Source organism: Camelus dromedarius, chromosome 27, assembly GCF_036321535.1.
Source record: "Camelus dromedarius isolate mCamDro1 chromosome 27, mCamDro1.pat, whole genome shotgun sequence".
Taxonomy (NCBI): Eukaryota; Metazoa; Chordata; class Mammalia; order Artiodactyla; family Camelidae; genus Camelus; species Camelus dromedarius.
The window spans coordinates 10297873-10308941 of record NC_087462.1 but is presented as its reverse complement, the minus strand read 5'-3'; the positions used below and the strand labels follow the sequence as shown (position 1 = coordinate 10308941).

At 53.9% G+C, this 11069-nt stretch overlaps 1 protein-coding gene and 1 long non-coding RNA gene across 2 annotated transcripts; both read left to right on the top strand.

Annotated features, from left to right (window-relative positions):
• Positions 1-429: 429 nt before the first annotated feature.
• Positions 430-4726, top strand: CIST1 (colon, intestine and stomach enriched 1). The gene is made up of 4 exons (XM_031437639.2): positions 430-598; positions 2829-3236; positions 4314-4465; positions 4583-4726. Exons 1-4 carry the CDS (start codon positions 493-495, stop codon positions 4595-4597), a joined length of 681 nt encoding a protein of 226 aa, XP_031293499.1. The 5' UTR covers positions 430-492; the 3' UTR covers positions 4598-4726.
• Positions 4727-6796: 2070 nt separating this feature from the next.
• On the top strand, positions 6797-7919 carry LOC135319471 (uncharacterized). Its single transcript, XR_010378092.1, has 3 exons — positions 6797-6855; positions 7229-7293; positions 7758-7919. It is a non-coding gene; the product is annotated as an uncharacterized LOC135319471 (long non-coding RNA).
• The last annotated feature ends 3150 nt before the right edge of the window (positions 7920-11069 follow it).

The window sequence follows — 11069 nt, the reverse complement described above, 5'->3', positions numbered from 1 at the left end:
CACCCCCAATGAGCTGCCGTCTGGGTGAGAGAGAGACGGACACAGACATCCCCAGCCGGTGGGGTCAGGGACAGGGCAGAGATGTAGGGAGGAGGTTTGGGGGCACCCGGAGGGGACAGCCTGGCCAAGAGGAGGAGCAGAGGGGGTGACAGCATGGGTTTGGGGCAGCTATGGAGGAGGCCATGGAGTGGTGGGGGCTCCAGGGGAGAACGGGAAATAGAAGGGGCAGGGGACAAGCAGAGTGTAAAGCCTCAGGGTCGTAAACCAGACGGGTTTGTTAGAAGTGGGGGGTGGGGTCCAGGTGGAGGGGGGCTCAGAAATGTCATCCCTGGTGAACAGTAGCGCCCCCCAGAGGCCCTGCGTCCTGAGGCCCCGCCTCCGCTTCTCCCCGAGTAGCCCCGCAAGCCGCCAGCAGGGGGCGCGCACGTGTAAAGAGCAGTCACCCGGCCACACACCTGTACAGAGCGCGCCGTCCCCACTCCCCACGCCGGAATGGCTGGCTCCCAGCTGCCGCCACCGCTTCTGCTGCTGGCTTTGGTATTGCTGCTGCCGCCGAAAACTAGTACGACTCTCAGTCCTCACACTGTCACCTCTACAGGTAAGAACAGGAAAGAAAGAGCCACGGCTTCCAGGAAGCTGAGCATATGGCCTAGCCACACACCTGTCGTCTGGACTCCTACCTCAGGCCGCGCTGATGGGCCAGCCTCCCCCTCCTGCCCAAAAAGGGTTGCTCCTTCTCCCAGAAGCAAGGTGGGGAGGTCATGGGAACTGCTGGAGCACCACCCCCCTCCACCCCTGACCCCAGCCCTGCTGAGGCTGCCTGTTCAATGAACCCTGGCATGACCTGAGCCAGTGAGAGGCTGGTGACAGCCTCATACCCAGTTTGAAATTCTGTTTCAAACCTCAGTTTCTCTTAGCCAGCCCCCAAAGGGAGAAGGGTGAGGACTCCAGCACCATGAAGTGGGGAGGTGGGGAGAAGAGCTCACTTCCTGGTCACTGAGCATCTATGACTCCCAGGAGAAGTTCAGATGCCTGACTGAATTTCTTTCTGCTCCCCCATAAGACGGTTCCCAGTGTGGAGAAGAGTTGAACTTGCTGCATCCACTCCCCAGCCCTTCCATCCCACTAAGTCATCATTCTCTCTGATCCATGTCCCAGCCCCAAACCTGGAATATTAGAGTGGAGGCCACCATGCCTGAGACTTTTACAGCGGACAAGGATTTCGCTCAGAAGGCACCATGTTTATCCCCATTTCATAGCTTAGGCACTGAGCTGAGATCTCCCAGCCTGTTGCTGGACCCAGATTAGAACCAGTTGACTTGGCTCATGCCAGCTTCCTGGTCTGGGAGTCTCTGGGCAAAGCAAACTCCTGGCCAAGTGCACAGAAACAGCCCCATTTTACCTTCTGGTCAGCTCTCCAGCAGGCACTCAGCAGAGTTTGCGTCCTCCACCACCTCCTCTTTCCAGGCCCACTAGTTTTCTTCAGTTCCTTTAAAAGTTCAGCTCCCCAGAGTTCTGGTTTGGCTTGGGATCCACTGTGGCCCCTGAGTCCTCTTCATTTCAGCAGAAACCTCTTGTCATCTGGATTCCTCCTCAAATGATGGTAAGAGGAAGTTTGGGGAGGCTGGACTCTTAGTCCTTGACTCTTTGGAGGTCTCTGAGAGGCCCTCTTCCCACCTCCCAGTCACCTGGGACCAGACCCTCTACTATTCTGAGCCTCAGCTCCCCATCTATAAAATGGGGGTGAGGTCAGGCCAGCGCACCATGCCTCCTTTTTTTCAGGGGAGGATCAGGTTTATTTTTAAGTTTTTTAATAGCAGTAGTGGGGATTGAACCCAGGACCTCTACCGGTGAGCTATACACTCCACCCACCCCCACCATCCCTCTTCTAGATTCATCTGTTATTCCCAAAGGGCCTGGGAAACTGGACAGAGAAATAGGGGTCTACATGTGGACCCAGCCCTGTCCTGGGGCCAGTGCTGGGTATTATTTCCGCATTTCTGCTGCTTGGGGTGAGGCAGGGGAGGAAGCACAAAGATTGACCCAGGGCGGAGTGGGTAGGGGTGGGGCAAGGAGTGGTTGATGAATAAATTTGCAAGTAGCTGAGGTGTCCAGCAGCCTGGAACTGGGAAGGAAGTAATTGCGGGAGATGGCCCATGAAATCTTTACTCACCCTCAACCTGGCCCCTGGGCTTGGTGTCTAGGATGGAGTAGGGACTAAGGAGCAGCTGGAGCAAGGGAGTGGGGGTTCCAGAGCCTTGATCTGCTGACTGTTCCTAGAGCCCTAGAGCTCTGTGCTCCCATGAAAACTCTGAGTTTAGCCATGGGGGACCTTCCAGGTACCTGGGGAAGAAGATAAGGGTGGATCCTCCCTGGATGCTCAGATGTGGATCTGTGCCACCCAACATTATTATGTGCCAGACCTGTGTGAACTCTCAGAGACTCTGACTTCCTGTGATGTCCATTTTACAGACAAGGAAACTGAGTCCCAGAAGGTTTAAAAGAGCTGTCCAACATGTTGCCTGGGTTGCAACTGTTCCCTATATCCAGAGGGCTTCTAGAGCCCTGAAGCAAGAGGAGGGGGCAGGGAGGGTCCAACCTGGACTGGAACCCTGACTGTGGGACTTCAGATAAGGAACTTCAGACAGGGCACCTCAGTTTCTGAGCACCGACATGGTGCACTAAGTCCTCCAACTCTCCTTAAACAGTGGGTGTTGATTATCCGGCATAATGGGGGAAGAGGCATCCAGAGGGGGGTTGGGGCCAGAGTTGCACACCCTCATTCCTAATCATCTGCTCCCTGCACCCTGATGGTATCTTCCTTCCAGGTGTTACAGCCCCGGAGGCCACGAACTCAACTCATGAACCTCTGATTTCCTCCTCCAGCCACAGCTCCTCCAGTTTAGTGACAACCCGCCCCTTGAAATGGAGCCCAGAGACAGGCTCCACCAACCACCCTAGCACCCTTAGTTCAGAGGCAGATTCCACAACCTCCCACAGCCCCTCAAGTTCATGGGCAACCTCCACCATCCCACCCACCCTACTACAGTCAGAGACAATTACCCACCCCAGCTCTGGCTCCCCCAGTTCAGAGCTCCCCCCCACTCCCAACTCCAGCCCCCTGAGTTTCACCTCCTTCACCCTGCATTCGAGTCCTACTTACCCCAGCTCCAGCACGGGGCCTTTCTCCATGTCCTCAGCCACCGCTGATGGGACATCCGTGGCCTCTGGCCTTGGTGAGTGAGTATTGGAACATTTGGGCAGGTGAGAAGGGATGGTTGTTGGTACCAGGCTGCAGCTCTGAGATTGGCCACCAGGGGGAGACATAGTCCTAAGAATATGCTGGGAAGGGCCTCTTCCCACCCCCTGACGCCCCAACCCAGCATCACCTAAACCTCTTCAAGCCTTTTTCTTTCCATGCACGTTTATGAAGCACGTAGAATGTGTCAGGTCCTGTGGGACCTAGTTATGTTGGGAGACGGTATAAGTAAATTATATACTTGTTTATAAAAGAACAAAATAGAGCAAGATTAGGGAATCAGAATGTGAGTGCAAAGGATTTGAAATTTTAAAAGACTATTCAGCAGAGGTCTTGGTTTGAAGGAGGTAAAGGAGGGAGCCATGCAGGTACCTAGGGGGAGAACAGCCCAGGCAGCAAGCACAGCAAGTGCAAAGGCCCTGAGGGAGAACTGAGCTGGGTGCATTTGAGGAAGAGTGAGGTAGCTGGAATGGGGCTAGTGGGTTACTAGTGAGGGGCAGTGATGGTGGGGAAGTTGCAGGGTGTGATCACATGGGGCCCCAGGGGTCTAATAGAGGCCAAGCATTTTCAGGGGGTCTGGAAAAATTGGCTTTCAAAATAGTATGTTTTCTCTAAAACATTACAAGCAGAGTGCAAATAGGAAGCATAATGACATTTTGCTTAAAGACACAGGATATAAGTCATCTTCACAAAGTGTCCAATTTTGGATGTATCCCAGAAGGTCATTGGGAACAGAGTTTCAGGTTGGATTTTTTTTTCTCCCAATTTGCAAGAGCTCCTAAGAGTGGCCAATAATGGCATCAGAAACACACTGAAGAAAATGAATTTCTTGTAGACAATATATTCAAAAGAGAAAGGAAAAGAAAGTAAGAAAGAAAAAAACAAAAGCAAAAGCAAAAGGATAAAAATGTGCTTGAAAGTGGTTACAGCAGTGACTGGAGAGGGAAGTAAGCACAGCTTCCTGAGAAGGGACTTAAAAGGCCCTGGACCCTGGTGGGTGGCTCAGCTTTAGGAGGGGTGGGGTCCAGGGCTGACTCAGGGCTCCTCCCCTCAGCTCCAGGTGACACTGGGGCCCCCAAGTTACACAGAAACCCAGGTGTGGTGGTGGCCGTGTGTCTGCTGGTGTCTATTTTGCTCATCGGGTCTGTGGTAATGGCCGTGAAGTGCTGCCACAAAGACATGTCTGAGTTCCAGAGGATGGATGAGGTATCCATGGTGGGGGGAATGATGGGCTGGTGGGGGGTTGCCCTCCCAAGCAGGGCAAGACCCTGCTGCAAAGCCCACTGGTGCCTGAACACCCTCTTGTCTGCATTCCTCCTTCAGGAGACTGTCCACTGAAGGTCATCCTTTGCCCATCACCCACTGAAGTGATCCTCAGGAGGCTGAGAGAGAGGGGGCTTGGATGGAGCTGGGGCATCTGGAGAGGGGCAAGGCTTGTGGGAATAAAGCCCCTACTGTTCCTCTGTGGCATCCTGAGTCATTGATTCATTTGACAAACGTTTTTGAGTGCCTACTATGTGCTGGGGTCACAATGGGGACCACTTCTCCTACCTTGTGGGGCCAACAGTCTCAAGGAGGAGACAGACAACAGCCAGGGGATCAAATGACATAATTTCAGATGTCGCTGGGGGTCGCAAAGTCACAGATCGGGGTTGTGGCTGGATCCCAGGGGCCCATGTGTCCAGGTTTGCTGAGAAGGTAGGGAGGTCTCTCTGTAAGGTGATATTTGTGCCTAAACTTGAAAGGGGAGAAGGAGCCACCCTGGGGAAACCAGGGAAGATGTCCCAGGCAGCAGGCGCAGCAAATGCAAAGGCCCTGTGGTAGGAAAAACTTGGGGTGTTTGGAAAAACAACAAAGAGGTGAGCAGGACCAGAGCCAAGTGAGGGAGGGGTCCATGGGGCACCAGGTGGGCTATGGGAAAGAGTGTAAGTTTCAGCCAGAACTCTGGGGAAGATGGCAATGTGTTCTTGGGCAGTTCAGTGGCCATCTTCGACCATGGCAATGGGAAAAGCAGGCCCAGCTGGGGCTGCTGTGCGCTCCTGTTGGTGGGGCCAGACAGCAAAGTGGTGGGCTCACGCAGGTGCAGTTCCTCAGCTGACTTCCTGGTTAAGCGCTTGTGCACCAGGTGATAGCTGAGGTCCCACTGCTCAGTAAAAATCCACCATTTCCATAGAAAATAGGATAAAACCATGAGGGAGTTTCTAGCCAGCATGTGCCAGAATCTGGCTGATCTTCCTTCAGATCTTTAGGAGGGCAGATCAACACGGGGAGCGGCTCTACAGGAGTCACGAATAGCCTGCTCAAAGGCTTGGAGGCTGGAAAGGGCTGGCAGCATGCAGAGAGCAGGGAGTCAAAATGCTCCCCCTCCCCAATCCCCATTGTCTCAGTCCCATTTCCCAGGATCTGAGCCTGGAAGCCTACTCTCTCCTCTCCCATTGTTCAAGAGAGAAAGCTGAGTTCAAGAAGGGGCAGGCCTGGGGCTAGGCACTCTGGGGAGTTGGGTGGGGTCTGTGGGATCTTCCTTCTAACGCCCCCCCCCCCCACTGGACCTTCTAGGCTTCTCTAGCAGATTGGGAGACTGAGGCTCCAGGCTGGGTCTCAGCCGTGCACCTTGGCCATGACTCAGGCCTGGAGCTGTCCCCTCAGGGCTGGGTTTACCCCATAGTGAAATTGGTGGTCAGAAAGTCTGGGGGTCAAGGTCATCCAGCACTTCTAGGTGAAGCCTGCCCAGGGAAGGGTCATGCTCTAATGATTCTTGGGGGCAGAGGGGACAGCATGGCCTCCCCAGCAGGCAGCGGGTCTGGTGAAACATTAACTTTTGGCAGCTTGGGAGGCAGCAGTAATACAGAAACCTCTTTGCCCTGCCCACAGCCCCCCTCACCCCACAGCCTCTCCTGATGGGGTCCCCCTGGTTCCTGCTGCAGCTCCAGTCCCCCACTGTTTGTGGAGGGAGTATTGACCAGAAGACCAAAGAGGGTCATAGATCTGCCTGGGGCGGCAGAGCATGGTGGGCAACTTTCTGGGAGCCTCTAGAGACCCCCAAAGGCCATCCTCAAACTCCCGAGGCCACACCTCCCAGGCTCTGCTGTGAAGCCCTGGTCCCAGACCCCAAGCTCGTAAAATCCTCCCGTGTTTACCTCAAAGCTGCCCCTCCCTCTGTTTCTCTCTCTCTCTCTAACTCTTTCCTCTTCTCTCTCTGGCCCTCCATGTTTTCATCTCCCTCCCTCTCTCATAAGCAAACATAGGAACAATTAAACTTAACACCCTCTGCACTGGATTCCCCTCCCAAACCCACCACAATCACACTTGGTCATGCTCCTGGCCACTCTCTCTCTCACACTGTCTTAGTGACAGCCTCACACCCTCCCAGTCACTCTGCCCGCCACCTCCTGGCTTGGCCCCAAAGGTAGTATGTGGGTGTGTCCTGCTCAGGCCTGGCACTCATCTAGTTAAGGGGCTCACTGGGGCGGGGACCCTGGGCCACCTCTTAGGCAGGCTTAGTCCGCCCCTCCCCTGCCCCTGCGAGGTCACAGGACTCAGGCAGCACTCAATGGTGGCAGTGAGCTTTGGGTCTACCCAGGCCTCACAGAGCTTTTGTGAGTTTTGAGGGTTCTCAAGGGTTGGTCTGGGGTCCCTGAACCCTCCAGAGCTGGGCTGGAAGCTGAATGGATCCTCCACGGGACTCCCGGGGCCAGGGGACTTCTTCCTGAGGGTCCTAATGCTCCAAGGCTGCTGACTCTGGCAGGGAGTAGGGAGGGGACTTGGGGATTGTGTGGGAGGACCAGGCCTGCTGCCCCTGGATGGAAGTCCCACACTGGTGCCTGTGGTCTGGCCCAGGCTACCTCGATAGAGGGCCTGCGGGCCCCAGAAGAGGGTGCGGGATGTGGGAGTGGGCTGTCTGTCTAGGAGGGTCTCACAGGTGCATAGAGGGGATCCCGGAGCCTGGAGGTCTCACGTCCATCTCCCCAGGTTCAGAGCCACCTCATGCTGCCATAAGGCGCAACAAAACAGAGCTCTCCTTCCCGCTAAGTCAGGTGAGCAGTGGGGAGTGGGGGTGGCTGAAGTGGGGTTGTTTTGTCCAGGCCATGGATGAGGGGATCCAGTACTTGGAAACACCCAGAGCTGCCTGGGGACCCACTTCCAGGTGGGGAAACTGAAGCCCAGAGAAGCCACAAGAGGCTGAGTCTCCATTCGAGTATCTAGCCCAGGGCTGCAGCCATTGCTCTGGGGAGCAAGGGGACCAGCGGTGGGGGCAGGGGCAGCAGGGACTGCTTGGGTCTGGATGCAAGGTTTTTGGTTGCCCAAGAAAAGGGGCCTGGGTGCTCTCAGCCCAGGGCAGGGAGGGTGTAAGGCCAGACATTCGAGGCCGGGCCAGTGGCCCCATTCTGGGAAACTGAGGCAGGAGAAAAAGAAGGTAGTGAGCGGAGAACCAGGCAGGAGCTGAATCCCAGGCTGATCACTGATGCCTGAGTGGCTGGTAACCTCTCTGGAACTCTAGATGCTCATATGAAAAAATGGGCTAAAATTATGTGGCCAAGAGAAGTGAGGATGAGCTGGTCCCTGGCAGCAGGCAATGTCCCACATGCATTAACTCCAAGCCCTAGCTGTCTGCTGGAGGAGGAGAAAGATAAGGATAGCCCCAGTTTGTGGATAAGGAAACTGAGGCACAGAGAAGCTCACCCTCCCTCAAGGTAAGTGGCTGAGCGAGGTTTGAACCTGAACCTTCAGGACGCTTGTCTGTGACTTGAACCCCTGTGCTTGAGCTGAGCCCCTAACTGCTCCCCACTCCCAGACACTCCCTGGCCCACCTCTTTAACATGGTAGGTGATCAGATATCCCCAGTGAACCCCAGCATCTTGCTCCCTCCCCAAGCTGCACCTTCCTCTTCTGCAAAGTGGGGACCCCCGACACTCCCCAAAACACTCAATTTACAGCATCAATCTTTCCATTTGTACATGGAGCACCTACTCTGTGCTGGGTCCAGCACTGGGCCTGGAGGATGTGGAGGCTCATAGGCTGGCAGACAGATGTTAAACCAAGAGAAAGGATAATATGTGGGGGTGGGTCAGTGAGTGAGGCTGTCCAGGCTGGGCAGGAAGGGCTTCTCTAAGGCGGTGCCATTTGAGTTGAAGAATGGATGAATATAAGCAGCCAGTCATGGGGAGAACTGGGGGAAGGGCATTCCCTGCTGAGGGCACAGCTTGTGCTAAGGTCCTGAGGCAGGTTTAAGGAGCAGCTAGACGAAGACAAAGCTGGTGAGCCTGGGGCAGGTTGAATGAGGAGAGATGGAGGAAGGTGAGAGGCAGTGGAAGGCAGAGACTGGGGCACGTGGAGCCTAGGCTGCAATGAGGGGTGTGGATTGTGATCTAGGGGTGCTGGAAGCCACGGGAGGATTAGGAGCAGACAAGGGACAGATTTAGGGTTTGTCTTAGAGGCAGGACTTGGTGTCACAGCCAGAGCTAACACATAGCAGGATTTCAGGGAAAGGAGAGATGGGAAATCAAAGGACAGCTTCTTGGGGGAGGGTATATATAGCTCAGTGGTAGAGTGTATGCTTGGCACGCATGTGGTCATGGGTTCAATCCCCAGTACCTCCATTTAAATAAATAAATAAATAAACCCCTAATTACCCCCTCCCCAAATAAAAGTAAATAAAATAAAAAGTAAAAGAAAAAACGTTGGACCAAAAAATTTTTTTAAAAGTAAATAAGACAGCTTCTCAGTCTCCCTGAAATCCCTTCCTCACCCAGGGCCTCCCCCCTCCACCCTCCCCAGCTTCCCGACAGGCCTTCCACCTCATCCCCACTCCAGCCTCACTGCAATTAGTCTGGAGTGGCAGGTTGATTAACACTGCAGCTGAGAGGCCCAGAGGACACTCCTTTCCCCTGCCTGCAGCTCTGAGAGCCCCTTGTCTTTACCCTACCCTCACTCCAGATGGGAATGGAGCAGCTGGACTGGATCCTGGGAGTCTGGGCTTGCTGAAGAACCCATTACCTAACCCATGGCAGGTGCTGTCAACCGCTCCCCAAAGGGCCTGTCTTGTCTGTTCCATGCCAGCCAGATCCCCCACAAGCCCAGACCAAGCTGCTTCCTCTGGCTCCCCCAGGGGATCATGTGTTGCTCACCCAGATCTTAGTGCTTCCTCTCTTTTTTGGGAGGTTAGGGGAGGTAATTAGGTTTACTTATTTTTTTTAATGGAGGTTCTGGAGATTGAACCCAGGACCTCTTGCATGCTAAGCACATACTCTACCACTGAGCTATACCCTACCCTTTTGGTGCTTTGTTTCAAATCTTCCTCATCCAAGGTAATGGTGGTCCCACCCACCCAGAGAACTATGTGACTAGTCGCCCATCATGATCACGAGTTTCCCTTTAATCCCTGTGAACACCCCTTGGCCATGGCTTGTCTCTCAGCCTCTGAAATATGTCCCAAATCCACTCATAGCCCATAGCCCACCCAAATGCCCCAGCCTCTATGCTGCCGTCAATGTTCCTCACTCTCTGGTGCAGACACAGAAAGCTTCTTAAAATCATAAAGGAAATTGCATCCCTTGAAAGCCCTCAGTGCACTCCCAGAACAAACCCCTAACTCATCACCCATACTCTGAGACCCAACATCAAGTCCTCACCAACTCATATCACCACACTCCACTCTATCCTCCCCTCCATGTTCATCTAACCTACCAGCTTGTTCCCACCCCAGGGCCTTTGCACATGCTGCCTTCTCTGCCTGGTAAGCTATTTCCCTAGCTCTTTCCTGCTCAAAGTCGTCTCCTCAGCAAGGCCCATAACCACGCCTGTGCAACATGATTGGCCCCTCCTCCAATCACTTTCCATGCCCTTACACAGTTTAATTTTCTTTCTAGCACTATGTGGACTGTCTTTTCATATTTGTTGAATGAGTAAATGAATTCATATAAATGTGGGCATATGGCTTTCCCATTTGGAACTCAGTTTTCTCCAGAAGAAAACAGGCAGGTGACATCTCAGTGGGCTTCCTGTTCTGGAAGAAACCCACTGCCTCCACACATCCCACCCTCAGTTATCCCTGCATATCCTCCCAGCTGCCAGAAATCCTCCCTGGGGAGGCCTAGTGTGGAACACTTGCATTTCTGCCTTAGAATTCAGGTACCCCTGGTAGAGGGTGGTGACAGTATTGCTCAAATGGTATATGTATGTGGGAACAGCTAGGTGTCCTGGGTCCTAGAAGGATCAGATCTATGCAAAGAGTTGAGGGGAGGGGAGAGGGGGATTGAGTGGCCCCCAGCAGTGTGACCCTAAGCAAGTTGTATCCTCCCCGAGCTTTGATATCCTCCTCTGTGAAGCAGGAATAAAAGAACCCACCTCAAAGAGAGGAAACGAACATAGAAGAGGTTCAACTGATGTCCCCTTCTCTCACCTTCTTCCATACGCTCCTTGCCCTGGCTTTAGCCCTGATTACCCTTGTGGTCTTGGACCTCAGTTTCTCCATCTGCATATTGAGTCTGATGGTGGAGACAGACTCAGTTGTGAGGTGCAGGGGCAGAGCGGGAGAAGGCTGGCTCTGAGCTCCACCTCTCCCACATCCCCATTTGTTCCTTTGGCCTACACTCCTACCCCTATGGCGGTGGGTTCTGGCTTCATTGCCACTTCCTAGAGTCAGCACTGGGGACAGCTCCCAGCCTGCGACTGGCACATATTCCTTGATCTTTCTATCATCAACCCCACAGGATCTGTATCAATTTAATCACCAGTTCACAGATAGGGAAACTGAGGCATGCTTGCCCTAGATCACATGGCATGGATTGAACCCCTATCTGTTGGGCTGGAG

Bases quoted from the DNA above. Each gene is read 5' to 3' on its own strand.
- CIST1 (XM_031437639.2), top strand. From the start codon at position 493: ATGGCTGGCTCCCAGCTGCCGCCACCGCTTCTGCTGCTGGCTTTGGTA. The intron at 599-2,828 runs GTAAGAACAGGA...TCTTCCTTCCAG, and splicing joins TCACACTGTCACCTCTACAG to GTGTTACAGCCCCGGAGGCC. The intron at 3,237-4,313 runs GTGAGTGAGTAT...TCCTCCCCTCAG, and splicing joins ATCCGTGGCCTCTGGCCTTG to CTCCAGGTGACACTGGGGCC.